The sequence below is a fragment of the Pecten maximus genome, chromosome 17, assembly GCF_902652985.1.
Source record: "Pecten maximus chromosome 17, xPecMax1.1, whole genome shotgun sequence".
Classification (NCBI taxonomy): domain Eukaryota; kingdom Metazoa; phylum Mollusca; class Bivalvia; order Pectinida; family Pectinidae; genus Pecten; species Pecten maximus.
In genome coordinates this window covers 10,836,465-10,861,865 of record NC_047031.1, presented here as the reverse complement: position 1 = coordinate 10,861,865, position 25,401 = coordinate 10,836,465, and the positions used below count along the sequence as shown (strand labels likewise).

At 36.0% G+C, this 25,401-nt stretch overlaps 1 protein-coding gene across 1 annotated transcript; it reads right to left on the bottom strand.

Moving 5' to 3' along the window:
• Positions 1–579: 579 nt before the first annotated feature.
• On the bottom strand, positions 580–24,972 carry LOC117315099. The gene is made up of 10 exons (XM_033869245.1): positions 24,929–24,972; positions 21,220–21,317; positions 18,779–18,855; positions 17,609–17,680; positions 17,280–17,442; positions 7,307–7,389; positions 5,253–5,324; positions 4,483–4,597; positions 3,301–4,216; positions 580–1,202 (listed from the first exon to the last, which is right to left on the bottom strand). The coding sequence occupies exons 1-9, from the start codon at positions 24,970–24,972 to the stop codon at positions 3,774–3,776; spliced, it is 1,167 nt and encodes a 388-aa protein (XP_033725136.1). The 3' UTR covers positions 580–1,202; positions 3,301–3,773.
• Between the last annotated feature and the right edge of the window lie 429 nt (positions 24,973–25,401).

Genomic DNA, 25,401 nt, shown 5'->3' with positions numbered 1-25,401 from the left:
AAACTGCTTACTTGAGATTGCTTTTCAGGTCCGAAGGTCGAAGGTCAATGTCACTGTTATTAAGAATAGAAAATTTGTTTCATCGTGATAACTTAAGTTAATTTGGGCCCATCAAATTCAATTTTCATGCAGTTTTCCTCACCACAAGTGCTTGCATGGGATTGTTTTTTACCTGGTCCAAACATCAAATGTCAAGGTCACTGTTACTATAAATAGATAATTTGTTACACTGCAATAACTTCAGTTCTCCTGGGCCGATCAAATTCAAACTTCTTGAGGTGCTCATTTACCGAAAGCTCCTGCACTATATTGCTGAAGTGTGTTGAGTGATGCTGGTCTTCTTTACTTTTAACATAATTTCTTGAAGTGAAAAACGTATCTATTTCTTCATAATCATCCAATTTACTGCGCAAGTGACACATCCATTCCGTGAAATTCTTTTTATCAATTTAGATAATGAACAATATTCTAGACTTTGAAATCTAGTGTCATAAGTGTGGATATCTTCGAAACGAGTTAAAGTTTTTACTGTGATAATAGTGTGAATAGAGTAATAATATATCACAGAACTCGGATACCATCAGTATTCAATGTTTATAAGAAAATTAGTATCTTTTTATTTGACAGGTTTTTGATTTGTCCGATCTGAGTTTAGCATGCATTACACGTCTTCATACACCAGAATTTGTAGTGAATGCAAATCATAACTCTGACCAAATATACATGGGATTGACACCTAGAATCTACGTCAACACAGCGGGCAGCCTCATGGTGTTGGTGGTGATCGTGGTGATGACTGTCATAGTCGCTGTGGTGGCTGTGATGTGATGAATGTGTCGTGGTCTTTGACACATGCGTGTGGTGGTGATGTGCTGTTGGTAATGGCGTAGTCTCCGGCGCATGCGTGTGGTGGTGATGTGCTGTTGGTAATGGCGTAGTCTCCGGCGCATGCGTGTGGTGGTGATGTGTTGTTGGCTGAATAATTGTCTCTGGCGCATGCGTATGTTGTTCTTGCAATGTAGTTGTTATGATCGTCATTGTAGTCGTTTCTGTCGGAACAGAGGACGACAATGATATCGTCGTCGACGGTGTTGTCATTGCATTCTCGCTATTATGTTTACTGGTGACAGGTGTACGCTCGGTCATAGTGTGGTTATTGACCATCTGTGAAGGATGGGCTGTGGTCGACAGTTGTGAGAGATCTGTAAAACAATTTTTTCCCTTTATCATTTTTTTTTTCAACAATTCAAAATATTTATATTTAGAATTTTTTCGTTAATTGTCACATGTTGTCATGAAATTTAGCATATTGATTACTTGTTGTGCCACTAGATCTAGTACATAGCCACTATAATATAACAAAAACCTGCCTATATATTAAGGACACTTTCATATATAGTAATACTGTCTATTAAGGACACTTATATAACAAAATACTGTCTTTTTAGGACACTATTACATAACAAAATATTGTCTTTTTAGGACACTATTACATAACAAAATACTGTCTTTTTAGGACACTATTACATAACAAAATACTGTCTTTTTAGGACACTATTACATAACAAAATACTGTCTTTTTAGGACACTATTACAAAATAAAATACTGTCTTTTTAGGACACTATTACATAACAAAATACTGTCTTTTTAGGACACTATTACATAACAAAATACTGTCTTTTTAGGACACCATTACATAATAAAATACTGTCTTTTTAGGACGCCATTACATAACAAAATACTGTCTTTTTAGGACACCATTACATAACAAAATACTGTCTTTTTAGGACACTGTTACATAACAAAATACTGTCTTTTTAGGACACTATTACATAACAAAATACTGTCTTTTTAGGACACTATTACATAACAAAATACTGTCTTTTTAGGACACTATTACATAACAAAATACTATCTTTTTAGGACACTATTACATAACAAAATACTGTCTTTTTAGGACACTATTACATAACAAAATACTGTCTATTAAGGACATTGTAATATAACAAAATCCTGTCCAATGAGGACCCACATTTCGGTAACTCCTGGAACAATTTTATTGCATATTAATTTGTATACAGATAATTCCTATTATATAAAAACGCTTCTTGATTATGCTCCCTTTATTGACCTTTAGAGACAGCTTAATATTTGTTGGTTACGCTCCTTTTAATGACCTTTATAGACAGGTTGATATTTGTTGATTATATTTCCTTTAGTGACCTTTATAGACAGGTTGATATTTGTTGATTATGCTCCCTTTAGTGACCTTTATAGACAGGTTGATATTTGTTGATTATATTCCCTTTAATGACCTTTATAGACAGGTTGATATTTGTTGGTTACGCTCCTTTTAATGACCTTTATAGACAGGTTGATATTTGTTGGTTACGCTCCCTTTAATGACCTTTATAGACAGGTTGATATTTGTTGATTATATTTCCTTTAATGACCTTTATAGACAGGTTGATATTTGTTGGTTACGCTCCCTTTAATGACCTTTATAGGCAGGTTGATATTTGTTGATTATATTCCCTTTAATGACCTCTATAGACAGGTTGATATTTGTTGATTATGCTCCCTTTAATGACCTTTATAGACAGGTTGATATTTGTTGATTATGCTCCCTTTAATGACCTTTATAGACAGCTTGATATTTGTTGATTATATTCCCTTTAATGACCTTTATAGACAGCTTGATATTTTTTGATTATATTCCCTTTAATGACCTTTATAGACAGGTTGATATTTGTTGGTTACGCTCCCTTTAATGAACTTTATAGACAGGTTGATATTTGTTGGTTACGCTCCCTTTAGTGACCTTTATAGACAGGTTGATATTTGTTGATTATATTTCCTTTAGTGACCTTTATAGACAGGTAGATATTTGTTGGTTACGCTCCTTTTAATGACCTTTATAGACAGGTTTATATTTGTTGATTATATTTCCTTTAGTGACCTTTATAGACAGGTTGATATTTGTTGGTTACGCTCCCTTTAGTGACCTTTATAGAAAGGTTGATATTTGTTGGTTACGCTCCTTTTAATGACCTTTATAGCCAGGTTGATATTTGTTGGTTACGCTCCCTTTAGTGACCTTTATAGAAAGGTTGATATTTGTTGGTTACGCTCCTTTTAATGACCTTTATAGCCAGGTTGATATTTGTTTTTAACACGCAATGACAATAGAAGATTAGCTGTTACAAAGGGTCCCTTAAATCTTGCCTCATACAATACTGTACTAGTCTACAGTGAGCGAAATTCCCCAGAACTACAAAAGCATGTTAAGACATACCCACCGCATCTGTTACAGGTCCTGTAACAGCCGAACTGTTCTATCAGTTGTTCATCCCCACACAGGTTGAACACTTCTTGGAGCTTTGGACAAGTGTCATCTCCGTCAACACACGACCCATGTGCAGCAATGGTTGTTGACTTTCTGCTGGAATTCGGTTGTCCAAACTGTAACCAATGACTATGACCGTCGCCACTGACTTCACATAGACCACATAACACAGGGCAAACTGGGGAAGCGGCGGACACATCCGATACACAAATGTTTAAATTCTCCTGCAAAGTCTCACAGTCAGAAGCGTCCTCACATAAAAATGGCGGCTTTGGCAATGTGGTAGATTTGGCAGTTTGCGCGAGGGGATCGACAGTAGATGGACCGTCAGATGGGCATTTCTTGCAGGAGTATGGACATACATCCTTGGCAGATTGTGGATCGCTGCATATATTGAGGAATGTTAGCAGGTGTGCACAAGTAGGGCTATCTATGCAACCCATGTAAGAGTCCATAGTAGTCGTTGGAGTGGTAGTTGCAGTGGTAGTTGGAGTGGTGGTCGGAGTGGTAGTCGGAGTGGTAGTTGAAGTGGTAGTGGTAGTTTGAGTGGTAAATGGAGTTGGAGTGGTTTGTGCCAACTGTCCACAAGACTGACATGTCTGAGGACATAATACCGTGCGTTTTTTCCTCGTTACACATGATGCTGGCGAAATGTAGGGACAACACTCCACACTCTGGGCTGTCCTCACATACCGGCGTAGGGGCAGGGGTTCGCGGTGTGCATACTTCACAAGATACTGGGCAGATATGTCTGGACGACGTGGGGTCCTCACAGAGGTTAAAGGTGCTTGTTAGGTAATGGCACTGAGGTCCTTCCGTACATCTGTCAGGGATAGGGGTCGTTGTGGGTAACGTTGTCACTGCTGGATCTATCAAATGATGAAGTCTACTTTTTCATAATCCTGTATACACATGTGTTATAGGAGAATTTGTATTATTTGAAACGAAAAAAAAATCTCGGATTTTATAAGGTTGTTGAAATTGTCTGAATATCAACTGTTTGTTGACTTTCCCTCGTGATATTTTCACGTTACATCTGATTGGGTGACTTTCCCTCGTGATATTTTCACGTTACATCTGATTGGGTGACTTTCCCACGTGATATTTTCCCGTTACATTTAGTTCGTTAACCTACCCTCGTGACATAGTTTCCCGTTACAGTTGGTAGTATTACAACAGCCGAGACAGAAGTCACTTCCTCTTACGTTTCTCCCCACTAGCATACTTGATGTGGCGGCTGCATCACACACCTGAATCAACAATCGCCATTATATATACTAAACAATAAAGGAATTATTTTTGTAAAAAAACAACAACAACAAAATAACAAACAACTCTTTACACTCTTGTCGATTATCGGGACATGTCCTAAAATGACGAGACAGTTGTACGTCGTAGTTCTGTATTGAGTAGTTATAATCCTGTATATTTTACTGGGTATATAAAATGTTGTCCACACGTGTGTATATTTTACTGGGTATATAAAATGTTGTCCACACGTGTGTATATTTTACTGGGTATATAAAATGTTGTCCACACGTGTGTATATTGTATTATCATTCACCTTTAGGTGTTGTTTTACTGTGGTGCAAGAATTGTACCTCCTGTCCCTAAGGTACCATGTAAACCTTTATGTATTTTTTTATGAATGACTTTGATGGTGGAATGATAAGATACTGAGCAACAACTTTCTTCTTCCCTATTTCTCCCTTACATGCCTCGCTTTTAGCCTTTAATAGAGTATTCACCCCTGTGAGGAAGACGATCGGTCCTGTCCTCTGGCCGACCGTTATTTTAGATATGACGCTTTTCTTCTTCTTTTAGATAATCACTGTCAATCTGTCATCAATTTTGACGATTACAACCTTGTATGTAATTGATCACAGTGGTAATGTTTATACTTACCGCTTGGTGTCGACATCCCAGGTTGTACCTGATCTCCCCATTTACGTTAAGCTGTTTCTGTGTATAACACGCCTAAAATATATAAAGTTACGATCATCCAGAGAGTGATATTGTACAAATGAATTACAAAGTCACGATCATCCAGAGAGTGATATTGTACAAATGATATACAAAGTCACGATCGTCCAGAGAGTGATATTGTACAAATGATATACAAAGTCACGATCGTCCAGAGAGTGATATTGTACAAATGAAATACAAAGTCACGATCGTCCAGAGAGTGATATTGTACAAATGAAATACAAAGTCACGATCGTCCAGAGAGTGATATTGTACAAATGAATTACAAGGTCACGATCGTCCAGAGAGTGATATTGTACAAATGAATTACAAAGTCACAATCGTCCAGAGAGTGATATTGTACAAATGAAATACAAAGTCACGATCATCCAGAGAGTGATATTGTACAAATGAATTACAAAGTCACAATCGTCCAGAGAGTGATATTGTACAAATGAAATACAAAGTCACGATCATCCAGAGAGTGATATTGTACAAATGAAATACAAAGTCACGATCGTCCAGAGAGTGATATTGTACAAATGAATTACAAAGTCACGATCGTCCAGAGAGTGATATTGTACAAATGAATTACAAAGTCACGATCGTCCAGAGAGTGATATTGTACAAATGATATACAAAGTCACGATCGTCCAGAGAGTGATATTGTACAAATGAAATACAAAGTCACGATCGTCCAGAGAGTGATATTGTACAAATGAATTACAAAGTCACGATCGTCCAGAGAGTGATATTGTACAAATGAAATACAAAGTTACGATCGTCCAGAGAGTGATATTGTACAAATGAATTACAAAGTCATGAAAACCCGGAGTTTTAATGAAATTTTCATTTTGTATAAAGATATGAAATATGTATCCGTTAATAATGACCGATGGAACACAACTGGCAGCCTTTTGTAGAGGTTTGTGTCATGAACAAAAATTAACGTCACGAATATTTCAAGTTGTGTTTTACAAATATTGGCAACACTGTGGTGTACATCGCTATAATATATCTGTAATTAGTGAAAACTGTTGTCCAGACCTCATTTAAATATGAATTCTCACATATATAGTATCACCTATTATCATTTATATATTCTCGTGTATATATTCTCTTTTTTTGCTTCCGTAAAATATTGCGTAATGTAAAATAACTCGCAGTGTAAGTAATATAATAAAAAGGACTGTCGGACTCAATAGGTACCCGCCCTATACACGCCTACACAGTGTGTCAGGTCAAGTTGATTTTACACTGAATTTGAAAGTAAATAGACAATCACGTGACTAAATGTTATATTAGTCATTTTCTCAATCCAACCACGTGTTGTGTATTCATAAATTGAACATAGTGTTTTCTTTTGAACTATGTAGGATAGTAACATCGGGCATGTGCAAGACACGCATATGGGTTTGCGAACTCTCGATTTTCACCTTGTGGATGATGTGCTGTACATGTACACACAATATATGACTAGGAAAAGTCCAAAAGTAAATAAATAAATAGATAAATTAATAAAAAATTTACGAATAACAGAAATTGAGCGCAACAAGGCAGGGACCCATCTTTAAAAATCAGACTATTATATGTAATAAATAACAATTTCCTCCAATATGAGTTTAAGTATAATTTTGAGATGTATATAAATATCTATGACATTCAATTATATGTATGATGTTTTAGAGGAGGATAAAGGTTCACATCAAAACAAATTACCACGTTGTAAAGATATAGACATATGCTTACAACCCATTATATATTAAAACTAGATCACCATGTGCACACCACCAGGCTATTGACTATATAAATTTATAACCTTTATTACGTTATATGGTACATTTACAGGGCGTTGGAGACGCAACAGATATGATGATTAGGCTCACCTTCCCGTTACAAGTCACCGACACGTGTTTACGCCTTGTAACTGTCACGATGTGTGAACATGTGTGAACCCCTTTTGAAAAGTTCTGACCTGTTTAATAAAACTCTACCTCGTCTACCGTGCATGTTGTGACCGTCTCACAGTTGTTGGGATCCTCGATTCCCGTACAATGTAGACAGCGCTTCAGATCTTCTGTTAAAATGAACGTTACCATGGAAATTATTAATGTATCATATATATATACATATCAGTAATGTTTTGGATTTATGGTAGCGTTGAGTATGTGTTGTTCCATTGTATCTGGTATGGTAACATTATATTGTGCTGTAAATCCTTAATCTTTTCAATGTTATACCCTAACAGTATACGGATGTATCATCTTCGTTTGATTTGGTGTGTTTTATGGTCCATCGAAAGTTTTAATCATTTAGGACAGAACTCTCTTACAATTGGCGCTCGCAGAAAACATCAAATTAGATCGAAGACATCGGTTTAATACATTTTAAAATTCTAAAACAAAGTAATTAATGATTCAGAATTTATTAGAAATGTTTTCTGTGCCAGAAAATGTTAATGTTCTGGTTTTTGATCGATTAGAGCTGACGAGTCAAAACAAAAATCGATTTTGCAATATCATGGATTCCATTTAGCCTAACGTAAGATAAACTTATCAATAGATTTGGTAGACAGCTTGAAAAGGTTCCATTGCCTGCAGCACATGTTACGACTACGTTCCCTCTACCTTAGAACTTTCTGTATATAACTGCGAAATCTCAATGATTTCTCTCTCGTCGAAACAATAACTGAGAGTCACTTCAATTCTTGAAATATCAACACATGTCAAAGGCCTGATTCACTGTAATGGTACCATTTCTATATTCATTTTGAATAACGACGTAAATGTATTTGGCACCTTTGATTGGCTTCGTCGGCTACCTAGTTTTCGATGCAGATCAATATGTAGTGAGAGTAGAATAGGAGCTTATTTTGCTGCACCTCTGGAGTATACAGTTTTTAATTGTATAATCATTAGATAACAGCTTTGTATGTACGACTTTCCGGGTAACAACAGAAAACTTGTAGAGCGGTTGATACATGGAATAGTCTCCCGATACATAATATAAACGTCAGTTTGAAAAACTAGTGGATGCTAACTTTAAGGTATGGTGTTCCGTTAGGGCCAAATTCCCAATATCGCTCCTTCGCTCCTTCGACCTAAACGCGAAGGAGCGAAGGAGCGAAAACACGATGGCGAAGGAGCGAAGGAGCGAAAACACGATGGCAAAGAAGCGAAGTTCCATCGCTCCTTCGCCATCGTGTTTTCGCTCCTTCGCCATCGTATTTTTGCTCCTTCGCTTCTTCGCTCCTTCGCTCCTTCGCCATCGTGTTTTCGCTCCTTCGCTCCTTCGCGTTTAGGTCGAAGGAGCGAAGGAGCGATATTGGAAATTTGGCCCTAACGGAACACCATATTAAGGATAAAATATATGATTATTTATATTCTGTTATAGAATTATGTTTCTACGTTATAATTTGTGAAATAGTAACTGATATGGACATGGAAGTTTTAAGACTGCGCCCATTAAATTGCATTAAACAGCTCATATTCAGAATGGTGCTGCATTGTCGTTAAGCGTGATGTCATTAGAATTCGAAATAGATACTAATTAGTTATCATTGTGCAGTGTGTATCTTAACAATTATGTACAATGTAGACGAATACAAAAAAATCTATTCTGTTTGTACTCAAATATATGTCCGTGCTTCAATAGAAAAAAAAAAAAAAAAAAAAATGTATATTATAAAAGATGCTTTGTATAAAAATTGTATGACACGTACGTGCCCTGATCGGGCCTCGAACTCACGATCTACGGCACATAATTGCCTTACAAGAAATACTTGCAGCTGAGATTAAAACATATGTAATTGTCTTTCGTTAAACCCTTTCCCTACAACATATCGCTATATATACATAAAAAGTTAGATATCATACAATACATTATCTCAAACCACACTTATCATGAGAGATAGCACAGTAGACTTAACAGGTGGTTTGTTTTCCAAATTGTCACAATAGAAGGACCTGGTGAGGGATATTGTCACAGTAGAATGACCTGGTGAGGGATATTGTCACAGTAGAATGACCTGGTGAGGGATATTGTCACAGTAGAATGACCTGGTGAGGGATATTGTCACAGTAGAATGACCTGGTGAGGGATATTGTCACAGTAGAATGACCAGGTCAGGGATATTGTAACAGTAGAATGACCAGGTCAGGGATATTGTCACAGTAGAATGACCAGGTCAGGGATGTTGTCACAGTAGAATGACCTGGTGAGGGATATTGTCACAGTAGAATGACCAGGTCAGGGATATTGTCACAGTAGAATGACCCGATCAGGGATATTGTCACAGTAGAATGACCAGGTCAGGGATATTGTCACAGTAGAATGACCTGGTGAGGGATATTGTCACAGTAGAATGACCTGGTGAGGGATATTGTCACAGTAGAATGACCTGGTGAGGGATATTGTCATAGTAGAATGACCAGGTGAGGGATATTGTCACAGTAGAATGACCAGGTCAGGGATATTGTCACAGTAGAATGACCCGGTGAGGGATATTGTCACAGTAGAATGACCTGGTGAGGGATAATGTCACAGTAGAATGACCTGGCGAGGGATATTGTCACAGTAGAATGACCAGGTCAGGGATATTGTCACAGTAGAATGACCAGGTCAGCGATATTGTCACAGTAGAATGACCAGGTCAGGGATGTTGTCACAGTAGAATGACCTGGTGAGGGATATTGTCACAGTAGAATGACCAGGTCAGGGATATTGTCACAGTAGAATGACCCGATCAGGGATATTGTCACAGTAGAATGACCAGGTCAGGGATATTGTCACAGTAGAATGACCTGGTGAGGGATATTGTCACAGTAGAATGACCCGATCAGGGATATTGTCACAGTAGAATGACCTGGTGAGGGATATTGTCACAGTAGAATGACCTGGTGAGGGATATTGTCATAGTAGAATGACCAGGTGAGGGATATTGTCACAGTAGAATGACCAGGTCAGGGATATTGTCACAGTAGAATGACCTGGTGAGGGATATTGTCACAGTAGAATGACCTGGTGAGGGATATTGTCACAGTAGAATGACCAGGTCAGGGATATTGTCATAGTAGAATGACCTGGTGAGGGATATTGTCACAGTAGAATGACCTGGTGAGGGATATTGTCACAGTAGAATGACCTGGTGAGGGATGTTGTCACAGTAGAATGACCCAGTGCGGGTTATTGTCACAGTAGAATGACCTGGTGAGGGTTATTGTCACAGTAGAATGACCCTGTGCGTGATATCGTCACAGTAGAATGACCCAGTGAGTGATATTGTCACAGTAGAATGACCCGGTGAGGGATATTGTCACAGTAGAATGACCAGGTCAGGGATATTGTCACAGTAGAATGACTCGGTGAGTGATATTGTCACAGTAGAATGACCCGATGAGGGATATTGTCACAGTAGAATGACCCGGTCAGGGATATTGTCACAGTAGAATGACCTGGGGAGAGATATTGTCACAGTAGAATGACCTGGTGAGGGATATTGTCACAGTAGAATGACCAGGTCAGGGATATTGTCACAGTAGAATGACCAGGTCAGGGATATTGTCATAGTAGAATGACCTGGTGAGGGATATTGTCACAGTAGAATGACCTGGTGAGGGATATTGTCACAGTAGAATGACCTGGTGAGGGATATTGTCACAGTAGAATGACCTGGTGAGGGATATTGTCACAGTAGAATGACACAGTGAGGGATATTGTCACAGTATAATGACCCAGTGAGGGTTATTGTCACAGTATAATGACCCGGTGAGTGATATTGTCACAGTAGAATGACCCAGTGAGTGATATTGTCACAGTAGAATGACCCGGTGAGGGATATTGTCACAGTAGAATGACCAGGTCAGGGATATTGTCACAGTAGAATGACCCGGTGAGTGATATTGTCACAGTAGAATGACCCGGTGAGGGATATTGTCACAGTAGAATGACCAGGTCAGGGATATTGTCACAGTAGAATGACCTGGTGAGAGATATTGTCACAGTAGAATGACCAGGTCAGGGATATTGTCACAGTAGAATGACCCGGTGAGTGATATTGTCACAGTAGAATGACCCGATGAGGGATATTGTCACAGTAGAATGACCCGGTCAGGGATATTGTCACAGTAGAATGACCCGGTGAGTGATATTGTCACAGTAGAATGACCCGATGAGGGATATTGTCACAGTAGAATGACCCGGTGAGGGCTGTTGTCACAGTAGAATGACCCGATGAGGGATATTGTCACAGTAGAATGACCCGATGAGGGATATTGTCACAGTAGAATGACCCGGTCAGGGATATTGTTACAGTAAAATGACCAGGTGAGGGATGTTGTCACAGTAGAATGACCCGGTGAGTGATATTGTCACAGTAGAATGACCTGGTGAGGGATGTTGTCACAGTAGAATGACCCGATGAGGGATATTGTCACAGTAGAATGACCAGGTCAGGGATATTGTCACAGTAGAATGACCCGGTGAAGGATATTGTCACAGTAGAATGACCTGGTGAGGGATAGTGTCACAGTAGAATGACCTGGTGAGGGATATTGTCACAGTAGAATGACCTGGTGAGGGATGTTGTCACAGTAGAATGACCAGGTCAGGGATATTGTCACAGTAGAATGACCCGGTGAGAATTGTCGTTGAAGGGTTTGTATGAGGTACATCATTGTATTCACACAGATTCAATATCGAAGATATATATATTTTCACACTTTGTGGATGATTTTTCCTACGCCGATGGCAGTGGTTAGTACTAACCGCTATTCTAAGCTCACTGCTTGTACATTGTCCATCACATTCTGTGCCTTGGTTAGTTTTCTCCTGGTCATTCCGTCCATCACATCCCGTCCATCACATTCTGTGCCTTAGTTAGTGTTCTCCTGGTCATTCCGTCCATCACATTCTGTGCCTTAGTCAGTGTTCTCCTGGTCATTCCGTCCATCACATTCTGTGCCTTAGTTAGTGTTCTCCTGGTCATTCCGTCCATCACATTCTGTGCCTTAGTTAGCGTTCTCCTGGTCATTCCGTCCATCACATTCTGTGCCTTAGTCAGTGTTCTCCTGGTCATTCCGTCCATCACAGTCTGTGCCTTAGTTAGTGTTCTCCTGGCCATTCCGTCCATCACATTCTGTGCCTTAGTCAGTGTTCTCCTGGTCATTCCGTCCATCACAGTCTGTGCCTTAGTTAGCGTTCTCCTGGTCATTCCGTCCATCACATTCTGTGCCTTAGTCAGTGTTCTCCTGGTCATTCCGTCCATCACATTCTGTGCCTTAGTTAGTGTTCTCCTGGCCATTCCGTCCATCACATTCTGTGCCTTAGTCAGTGTTCTCCTGGTCATTCCGTCCATCACAGTCTGTGCCTTAGTCAGTGTTCTCCCGGTCATTCCGTCCATCACATTCTGTGCCTTAGTTAGCGTTCTCCTGGTCATTCCGTCCATCACATTCTGTGCCTTAGTCAGTGTTCTCCTGGTCATTCCGTCCATCACAGTCTGTGCCTTAGTTAGTGTTCTCCTGGTCATTCCGTCCATCACATTCTGTGCCTTAGTTAGTGTTCTCCTGGTCATTCCGTCCATCACATTCTGTGCCTTAGTCAGTGTTCTCCTGGTCATTCCGTCCATCACAGTCTGTGCCTTAGTTAGTGTTCTCCTGGTCATTCCGTCCATCACATTCTGTGCCTTAGTTAGTGTTCTCCTGGTCATTCCGTCCATCACATTCTGTGCCTTAGTTAGTGTTCTCCTGGTCATTCCGTCCATCACATTCTGTGCCTTAGTTAGTGTTCTCCTGGTCATTCCGTCCATCACATTCTGTGCCTTAGTCAGTGTTCTCCTGGTCATTCCGTCCATCACAGTCTGTGCCTTAGTTAGTGTTCTCCTGGTCATTCCGTCCATCACATTCTGTGCCTTAGTTAGTGTTCTCCCGGTCATTCCGTCCATCACATTCTGTGCCTTAGTTAGTGTTCTCCCGGTCATTCCGTCCATCACATTCTGTGCCTTAGTTAGTGTTCTCCTGGTCATTCCGTCCATCACAGTCTGTGCCTTAGTTAGTGTTCTCCTGGTCATTCCGTCCATCACAGTCTGTGCCTTAGTTAGTGTTCTCCTGGTCATTCCGTCCATCACATTCTGTGCCTTAGTTAGTGTTCTCCTGGTCATTCCGTCCCATCACATTCTGTGCCTTAGTTAGTGTTCTCCTGGTCATTCCGTCCATCACAGTCTGTGCCTTAGTTAGCGTTCTCCTGGTCATTCCGTCCATCACAGTCTGTGCCTTAGTTAGTGTTCTTTTGGTCATTCCGTCCATCACATTCTGTGCCTTGGTTAATCTTGGTCATTTCGTTCGTCCTTGAATGTCCGTTTCTCTGGTGCTGTCGGCGTCGGAAAAGATCGAATAAGTCTTTCACATCGTAATTTCTGAGAGGATGAGAAGCGAGGCGTGAAGTCTTGTACTGCTGGCGAACAGGTGCAATTAATGTATTCTGCTATGCTGGTCCTACATTTCAGATCTTTATGTTGCTGATAAAATGTGGTTGTTGACAAATGCGTTTGGTATAGGAGTAGCAGATTTCGAAAACTTTGAAGTACATATGTATCAACTGATCAATGTAATAAAGTCTGCGGTGCTATCAATGAAGCAAATTAATGAAAAACTATCAATTTGCAAATTTTATATTAACAGGTATTGTTTTGTCTCTACGCTACATGGTTGAACTTGAATTTTGCAAAACATGGTCACTATGACCTAATTTTCGAAAAATGACAAAGAATAATGACAATATTTTAGCATTGCCATAGGAATATGAACATTGACATCTGGAATGAGCAATAGATGCTGAACTTGAATTTTGCAAAATTAGGTCACTATGACATATTTTTCTGAAATTAAAGAAGTTCCCAAATATCACAAGAAGCTCCTCATATTTATCTGAAAATTGTTTATCTTTGAAATTTCCAAATTTGGATTTTAAAGTAGGAAATTGGAATTAGGAGAAAATTGAGTCTTTATGGACAAACAAAATGGCTGACAGTTGGCCATCTTGGATTTTGAAATTTGAAGTTTGTTATCCCTGTTTCTTCATAAGTAATGAAGGATGAATGTTATCACTACTACTTGTTAAGTACGAGAGTTCTCAAACTTAATGAGTTCATTCAATTTTAGTCTTGTCTGGTATTCAAAATGACCGACAGGAAGTAATGTTGGATTTTGGATTTTCTCATAAAGTTCCTCTTAGTCCTGTATTAGAATTCATACATCTATCTTGAGTTTCATCTTGTTATCAAATGATTAAGAGGAAAAGGGAAAAAGGTAAAAGTAGAGAAGAGATCAGACCTTTTTACAGCCATTTTTTAATGGTGAGCGCGAAATTTCCAGTCTACCAAGTTACATTTCAGTTGTGTATACATGCAGGTTGGAAAAACTCCATCTTAAATCCGTAATAGATTTGAATGTAAGGAAGAATCTGTATATATTAATACTTCAGAGTGACAGATGTGTAAAAGAATTTATCTCTTTCTCTACCAGTTCTTTTAATTTATTATAGGGAATATTATATAAGATTCGCAGCTAGTAATTCTGCATATTCGTTATTACGTTACACCCTAGGAACCCTTGGCAGATATAGTTGTCAATTCGAAATTACAGCCCTTTAAACATGAAATTTTCGACCAATCAAAACGAGCGTTACAGTTGTATTGCATCGGTGATGTTTACAAACACACATGGAGGCTCAATAACTTCTATCAATTGATCAATCAATCCGAATGTTTCCCCAAATATTGCAAGTGTCTGTTTCAGGTAAAATGCCATAGCATTATCGACAAGGTAGCTGTTTACTAGGCACCGCAATTTTACTGTTTACTGCGAAATCAAGCCTGAATGAAAAAAAGCGATTTGATTGGATAGCCTGGGATTCCAGGGCACGACATTGCCAAGGGTTCGTGGAGTGTAACGTAAGCAGAAGCCTTGGCTAGTGAAGATGTTAATATTGGTGAAAGAATAAAAAAAAATGACACTTCTCGCCTAAGCATTTGGTTGATTTGATTTTGATTTGAAATAAGTCACATGTATGCAGCTGCAAAATGAAACTGCAAATGTATATGGCCATTCTCAAGTCTAGACTGGAGATTGACAAACATTACAAATCAATTATGAATAGCTAACAAATCTTTACATATACATCATGCAGCTGACCTTCAAGAATCTTCCTGCAAAATATCAGCCTTATCACTGATTAAACATACCATAACAAAATGTTTATCAGTAAAGAAATCAAAATTTGACTCTGACTTTTGACTTTGAACGCTGACCCAATCACTTTGACATTAAGTCAGTAGGCTCTTTCATTTCTGAACAAATTTGCTTCATTATGTCATAACAAAATGTTTATCAGTGAAAATGTGCAAAATTTGAACTTGACCTTGACCACTGACTCGATAACTTGACGTTTGGTCAGTAGACTCCTTGTTGAATTCTGAACGATTTTGCTTCATCATGTGATAACAAAATGGTTATCACTGGCAAGATGCACAATTTGACCTTGACATTTGACCTTTACCTGTAACCTGATCACCTTGACCTTGGATAAGTTGACTCGTTGTTTATTTCTCGACAACTTTGCTTCATCATGTCATAAAATGTTTATCACTGAGAGGTGCACAATTTTACCTTGACCTTTCACATTGACTTCTGATTTGATCACGTAGACCCTTGGCCAGTAGACCCCTTGTCTAATTCTGAACAACTTTGCTTCATCATGTCATAACTAAATATTTATCAGTGAAGAAACGTAAAATTTTATTTTAACCTTAACCTCGTATCTGATCACCTTGACCTTTGTTAAGTAGACTCCTTGTTTAATTCTAAACAACTTTGCTTTGTCGGTATCCTTAAAAAGTTTTATCACTGAAGAGATGTACAATTTGACCTCGATCATTGACATTGAATTCTGACCTGTAGACCTTTTGTCAGTTGACTCCTTGTTAAATTCTGAAGATCTTTGCTTCAACATCCCATAACAAAATGTTACTGGTTTAGGAGATGCAAAATTTAACCTTTACCTCTGACTTTGACCTCTGATCTGATTACCTTTACCTTTCGTCAGTTGACTCAATGTTTAGTTCTGAGCAATTTTGCTTCATCATGTCATACCAAAATGTTTATCAGTAAAAAGATGCAAAATTTAACATTGACCTTTGACCCCGGTGACCTTGACTTTTGACTTTTATCTAATACCTTGACTTTGGAGTATGTATTTTTGTGAACTTAGCATCTTTAAAAAGTTTCATGTGAATCAGTCAATAGATAACAAAGTAATAGCAAGTTGTACAATTCGTGGACAGACAGACGGACGGACGAACGGAAAAGGTAATTATTTATCAGATCCAGCGAACCCTGGTCGGAGATGTTTTTGAACGTTTTTGACTTCGATCTAGGAATACTGTTTACAAATCATGATCAGAAAGACGCTTCTACGTAAGCATTTTAATGTTTTGGGCGACTTCGGATGTTCCTCCCATGTTAACATTAAAAAATATTGACCGGTTAATATTTTTATGAGCACTGACAAGTTAATCATGATTTTTGCTGGGAAACAGTCGAGCATATTTAATTCAAATTTACATAGAGTCAGGTAACAGCAACACCTATGGCCATTTTATAATAGTTTGGTGAGTGTTCGTCTTGGGCAGCTGCGATAAGTTCGTGTTTGTCTCTTTATGATAGTATACTGACGAAAACAAATCACCCGGCCAGATTTTACTCACAATGGGCGAACTAGACGTCCAACTCTTAAAAAATCTGAAAGCAGAAGTAGTAAGCACAGTTTTTGCAGACTCCATAAAATTCGTTTATGGTATTCTAAACCATTTCACGTTTTGTTTTCGGCAATATTTTGATAACTAGACAGAACTTAATTACTACTAGTTTGATGACGTGGTATATATTTGATAGTACAGATTTTGACCGTACTTACTACTAGTGTGGTCGACCGAGGGGTCACACAAGTTGAGGTTACAGAAATCTGCATCACAGCAGGTGCTACATATAGGGTATTGCTGAGCGTCCCAAGCATATTGCGGAAAATGTGTAGGTCTACTGGACTCTTGTTCACGTTTTGTTTGGAATCCAGAACAGAACTGAAATTAAAATAGAATAATGTCCCTTCGATGCAGTTTTAAATGGTACATTGTTTTGATATTCAATGCAAGAAATCCTACCACAAATATCAACATATCATTTATATAGCAATGTCTACGTTAAAATGTGTCTAGAAGAACATACAGGTTGTGGTGGTTTTCTTACCGTCTTTGATTTACAGCCGGAATCGTACGTAATGATACCATCGTCACTACTAAACCTGTCTACTGAACACACCTACAATGTAAGATAATATATAATGTAATGATGATGTCATCACTGGCATGTATTCTGGCACATACACATGAGATAATGTACACAGGTAAAGATGACACATACACATGAGATAATGAACAATTGAGCAATTGTCTGTTTGAATCCATTGATACTACTATTTTTCTTTAAACGCATTGTTAAAACAGCAGCAGCACATATAATAGACATGAGATTCCCTTTGATTAATTTTTGAGAAAGCATGAGATAACATATTGTTGTGCAATGTATAAAATATAATTGTCAAAGACAAAACCCTCCTTATCTAGTTCCAAGTGTTGAATGTTTTTTTTTCTAATCTAATATCAAACCCATACCTGTTATAACATTAGATATCGCAATGATGTATGATTTCTGATTATTTGGAATTAAAGCCGTTTTATTGCTCATTGATAAACCATTCTCAATGATAAATGATGCGGCGTTAACGGGTACCACTAGGTCGACTCGATAAATTCTTCGGATATGCTTATATTTCTGTTTATTTGGTTTACTTTATCAGAAGAATATTACCTCTAAAATTCCAAATGAAAGTCGTCCTGACAGTAGGTGACAAGAATATTTCGTTAGAAACAGTTCCATATCAAATCGCTCAGATCAGTATCATAAGCAGACGACGATCACAGGGGCTTGGTTTCTATTTTTAGAGTAAGGGAAGACCTTTGGCATCAGTGATTAGCCCCATTATGATAACTGTGTTTTTACATCAGAAAACCATCCTGACGCTTCCGATTTTCATGATGTTTTTAGACATGCTGGGTTTTTAGTGTTGTGTCTTGTATTTCTCAAAATTAGAAACAGAGTCCCTGTGACGACGTTGATCAATTTGGCAATTTCGTATCTAGAATACCGCTTATAATATCTTTCCATGAAGTGAAGGCTTCCGTACAAAGGCAACACACAATGTAAACATTTGTTAGGAAGTATTTCAATAATTTGTATATATATATATATAAATATTAGCTGTGTATTTATTTTCGGGCTATATGTAATTACCGCGAATATAGCGAAAACGACTGCCCTGTAATATGACAATATATAGAGGTTATCTGACTAACTTACCTCATGCTGTCCACACCTTGTCAGCCTAAAACAATCCCGGGGGTGTGACACGTCTCGGCAGTTGTAGCACAATGTTCCTATTGATTGTAAACCATATATAAATGTGTCCTGATGTACATGAGGACAAACCACAAACAATACCAACATTATAACGGAACATTTAAAGTCGATAACACGAGGGTAAACCTGTGAACAATATAGTGTGAAGACCATTGAAAAAGGAGAATAAGACCAAATGATAAAATTTGTTGAAAATGTAGCATAATAATATTCTGTATGAAATGCTAGAGCAGGACATTAGTTTTTATTTTTACTTTAATGTCTCTGGTGAAATCAGTTACATCTCAATGTTCCTGATGTAGTAACTTTGTAAAAAGTGATAACACGAGCAAAACAAATTTAATACAAAAATTTTGAATTTAATCTGTAATGCAGTCTTTGGAAACAAGCACTTTAAATGTACTTTGCGTAAAATAAGACGTCGCCGTTTATGACGTCACTTTTGATTGGCTGATCCTTAGTAAAACAATTTGACAGATGAAATATTGCATAAATAAAAATAAGCTTTTCACAGGAATTGTGTCCCATTAATGATCATAAATAAATAGTTCTGTACATACAATAACAGGATATCACAGTTCTGTGGATATACTAACAGGATATCATTGTTCTGTACATATAATAACAGGATATCATAGTTCTGTACATATAATAACAGGATATCATAGTTCTGTACATATAATAACAGGATATCATAGTTCTGTATATATAATAACATGATATCATAGTTCTGTGGATATAATAACAGGATATCATAGTTCTGTACATATAATAACAGGATATCATAGTTCTGTACATATAATAACAGGATATCATAGTTCTGTACATATAATAACAGGATATCATAGTTCTGTGGATATAATAACAGGATATCATAGTTCTGTACATATAATAACAGGATATCATTGTTATGTGCATACAATAACAGGATATCATAGTTCTGTACATACAATAACAGGATATCACAGTTCTGTACATATAATAACAGGATATCATAGTTCTGTACATATAATAACAGGATATCATAGTTCTGTACATATAATAACAGGATATCATAGTTCTGAACATATAATAACAGGATATCATAGTTCTGTGGATATACTAACAGGATATCATAGTTCTGTACATATAATAACAGGATATCATAGTTCTGTACATATAATAACAGGATATCATAGTTCTGTGGATATACTAACAGGATATCATAGTTCTGTACATACAATAACAGGATATCATAGTTCTGTGGATATACTAACAGGATATCATAGTTCTGTACATATAATAACAGGATATCATAGTTCTGTACATATAATAACAGGATATCATAGTTCTGTACATATAATAACAGGATATCATAGTTCTGTACATATAATAACAGGATATCATAGTTCTGTACATATAATAACAGGATATCATAGTTCTGTACATATAATAACAGGATATCATAGTTCTGTGCATATAATAACAGGATATCATAGTTCTGTACATATAATAACAGGATATCATAGTTCTGTACATATAATAACAGGATATCATAGTTCTGTACATATAATAACAGGATATCATAGTTCTGTACATATAATAACAGGATATCATAGTTCTGTACATATAATAACAGGATATCATAGTTCTGTGCATATAATAACAGGATATCATAGTTCTGTACATATAATAACAGGATATCATAGTTCTGTATATATAATAACATGATATCATAGTTCTGTACATATAATAACAGGATATCATAGTTCTGTATATATAATAACATGATATCATAGTTCTGTACATATAATAACAGGATATCATAGTTATGTACATATAATAACAGGATATCATAGTTCTGTACATATAATAACAGGATATCATAGTTCTGTGGATATTATAACAGGATATCATAGTTCTGTACATATAATAACAGGATATCATAGTTCTGTACATATAATAACAGGATATCATAGTTCTGTGGATATACTAACAGGATATCATAGTTCTGTACATATAATAACAGGATATCATAGTTCTGTACATATAATAACAGGATATCATAGTTCTGTACATATAATAACAGGATATCATAGTTCTGTACATATAATAACCGGATATCATAGTTCTGTACATATAATAACAGGATATCATAGTTCTGTACATATAATAACAGGATATCATAGTTCTGAACATATACTAACAGGATATCATATTTCAACGGTACTACTAATGCAATAAACTCTACCAACAGATTTAATACAAAACGTTGTGTTACTGGCCTAATTCCTGTATGGTAGCGTGTTTAATGTTATGAGTTCAGATAACGGTTTGGTGTATTTTCAGATTTACTGTCATGTTAGTATCTATTTAAAAATACACAAAAATCAAATGCTCACCATTTGTACTGCTAGATATAGAGGAAACTTGCAACAGTAAACCTGCAAAATAAATAAAACACTTAAAAGTTTGTGTTTTTTCCTGGTTAGAGCTAAAACTGAATAATAGTGATTAAATGTCTTAAACATAATAAGGGCATAAAAGGAAGTTAAGATTGATTGACATGAACGTCTGTGACTGCGTAATAGACCGGATAGACTGAAATATGTCGAATCACATAAATGGAAAAATGTAAATGTTGGTCAAATCACATAAATAGAACAATGTAAATATAGACCATATCACACAAATATAATATAGTATTAGATACAACTGTGTAAATATAAGTCAAATCACATTAATAAAACAGTGTAAATATAGGTCAAATCAAATATAGGTCAAATCACATAAATAAAACAGTGTAAATATAGGTCAAATCACATAAATAAAACAGTGTAAATATAGGTCAAATCACATAAATAAAACAGTGTAAATATAGGTCAAATCACATGAATAAAGCAGTGTAAATAAAGGTCAAATCACATTAATAAAACTGTGTAAATATATGTCATATCACATAAATAAAACAGTGTAAACATATCTCATATCACATAAATAAAACAGTGTAAATATAGGTCAAATCACATAAATAAAACAGTGTAAATATATGTCATATCACATAAATAAAACAGTGTAAATATAGGTCAAATCACATAAATAAAACAGTGTAAATATTTGTCATATCACATAAATAAAACAGTGTAAATATTTGTCAAATCAAATATAGGTCAAATCACATAAATAAAACAGTGTAAATATAGGTCAAATCACATAAATAAAACAGTGTAAATATAGGTCATATCACATAAATAAAACAGTGTAAATATAGGTCAAATCACAAATAAAACAGTGTAAATATAGGTCAAATCATAAATAAAACAGTTTAAATATAGGTCAAATCACATAAATAAAACAGTGTAAATATAGGTCAAATCACATAAATAAAACAGTGTAAATATAGGTCAAATCACATAAATAAAACAGTGTAAATTAAGGTCACATCACATTCATACAGCTGTGTGAATATAGATCAAATCACATAAATAAAACAGTGTAAATATAGGTCAAATCACAAAAATAAAACAGTGTAAATAAAGGTCAAATCACATTCATACAGCTGTGTAAATATAGGTCAAATCACATAAATAAAACAGTGTAAATATTTGTCAAATCAAATATAGGTCAAATCACATAAATAAAACAGTGTAAATATAGGTCAAATCACATAAATAAAACAGTGTAAATATAGGTCATATCACATAAATAAAACAGTGTAAATATAGGTCAAATCACAAATAAAACAGTGTAAATATAGGTCAAATCATAAATAAAACAGTGTAAATATAGGTCAAATCACATAAATAAAACAGTGTAAATATAGGTCAAATTACATAAATAAAACAGTGTAAATATAGGTCAAATCACATAAATAAAACAGTGTAAATTAAGGTCACATCGCATTCATACAGCTGTGTGAATATAGATCAAATCACATAAATAAAACAGTGTAAATATAGGTCAAATCACATAGATAAAACAGTTTAAATAAAGGTCAAATCACATTCATACAGCTGTGTAAATATAGGTCAAATCACATAAATAAAACAGTGTAAATAAAGGTCAAATCACATTCATACAGCTGTGTAAATATAGGTCAAATCACATCAATAAAACAGTGTAAATATAGGTCAAATCACATAAATAAAACAGTGTAAATATAGGTCAAATCACATAAATAAAATTGTGTAAATATAGGTCAAATCACATAAATAAAACTATGCAAGATTAGGTAAATCAGATGAATAGAGCTATTATGAAACACATTGAATCATCAATGTGAAATGTTAGCATTTGACGACCTGCTAAAGTCTTATCATGGATTTTTTTGATCTTGTAGATGTCTGGCGGGAGCAAAATCAAAAAGTCGATTTATTTTGGAATGGTCGAAATAGGAAACAAGCAGCATAAGACTATTATCTGGTATCTTCTGATTTGTTTTCTTACTTCTGAAATCCAGAGTGGAATAGGGTCAGACGATTGTCCAGTAAGAATAGTATTGGAATTTATAAAACAAAAGTAAAAAAAGGGAAAGGGAACATGGAAGAACTATATATACCACAAAAATACATATCTTTATGATATTTAAGGATTAACATAAATTACTTTTTCTGTTATACAGTCATAACAGAAAAAACTGGAGTGTACTCTAAATAAACAGCGAAGCGGTTTATGAAGAGAGTACACTCCAGTTTTTTATGTTATGACTGTATAACAGAAAAAAATAATTTATGTTAATTCTTATAATTTAATTTCGTCTTATACACACCAAGATATTTCACTTTCTTTGGCGAACTCTTTTCTGTGATAAATTATTACGCAACGTCATCAGCCAATCAAAAATGACGTTACATTTCGCAACGTCAAAAATTTTGTTATGGAGGTATAACAAAATTATTTCAGCCAATGAAAATGCGTGTTTCATACAAAATTAAATTATATATATATATTCATATTATATGAATTATTTATTATTTCTATTTTTAAATATTATCACTTTTGTATCTTTTCAACAACTGAATATCTTCATAAACACATCAATGGAATAATGATACACTAACTTACCAGTCACACCAAACAGTAAGTATGGAATCATTTGTAATGTTATGTCAGCACGGGAAGGCCGCTTAGCATGTCCAACGACAAAATCTGCTAGGTACCTCTAACCCTGACCCATCTAATCTTACCGGTGATAACCTTATTTTTATCAGGCCAATTCCAAATGATTAAAGACGTCTGTCCTCTTGACATTCATGTGAATTTGGTCCTAATTTACAGATCCCAGCCGATTCAATAATCAATGTAATGTTCCAAATACATGTATCACGATTGGAGCCTAATTTAGGTCCTGCTAGATTTGATAATCAAGGTCATGTTCCAAATAGTACGGTTTACGTTACAGATGTCGACTTCTTACAGAGTAAGTAACAACACCAGGCTTTGTCACCATATGGGAGTTGAATGGTCGAAGTCATAGTCCCATTGGGTTTTTTTCAGTGTGCAGTATGAGGTCAAAGGTGTCGGATTTTCGATGGAATTTGTCAACAAATGTATATTCAAATCGATAAGTGTGCAGTACCATCACGGCGGGAAACCTTTACGTTACCAATAAAGACTGATATAAAGTGATCAAGCACATGTAAGTCTCAAAACAATCCAATTTGATTTTCCTGGCTAGTCTAGGTTGTCGCATGAACAAAGTTTCCACATCCCGACCCCTCTCTTACAGTAGTAATTATTGGGCCTGGTCATACTATTGTATTTTATTACAGTAGTAATTATGGGGCCTGGTCATACTATTGTATTTTATTACAGTAGTAATTATTGGGCCTGGTCATGCTATTGTATTTTATTACAGTAGTAATTATGGGGCCTGGTCATACTATTGTATTTTATTACAGTAGTCATTATTGGGCCTGGTCATGCTATTGTATTTTATTACAGTAGTAATTATTGGGCCTGGTCATGCTATTGTATTTTATTACAGTAGTAATTATTGGGCCTGGTCATACTATTGTATTTTATTACAGTAGTAATTATTGGGCCTGGTCATGCTATTGTATTTTATTAACCCGACTGATTCCTAAACTTGTCCAGCTATATTATTACTACCGGTCCTTTTGACAACACGAAGCCTCGCTGTCAAATTTGTCCATTCTACCATTCCCGTTTACAATACAGATGATTAAAACAAATGTCTCCAATACATGAATATGTAAATACCATCTGAGGTAGAGTAGATTTAACTGATTTCTTTAGAAAAAAAATGTCTGCCAACTTCCTTACATATATCTCGCAAACTGTACAAACATATTCATGTTCGTGCTGAATTGATGCTACATAGCCTTGTTAGAACTGCCATCCTTTAACAGATATATTATCTATATATGATACATTATTAAAACATACCACAACACAATAAATCGTAAAATTAGACATTAACATATTGTTCGTTCTGTTATGATAATCATACACAAGAAAATATTCTTTTTACATTTGTGTTTTCACGAGACACAAATTGCACGAAACAGGAGAAAAGTCAATCTGATACTTCGTCAGTCTAAAAATCGTATAGATATTCTACT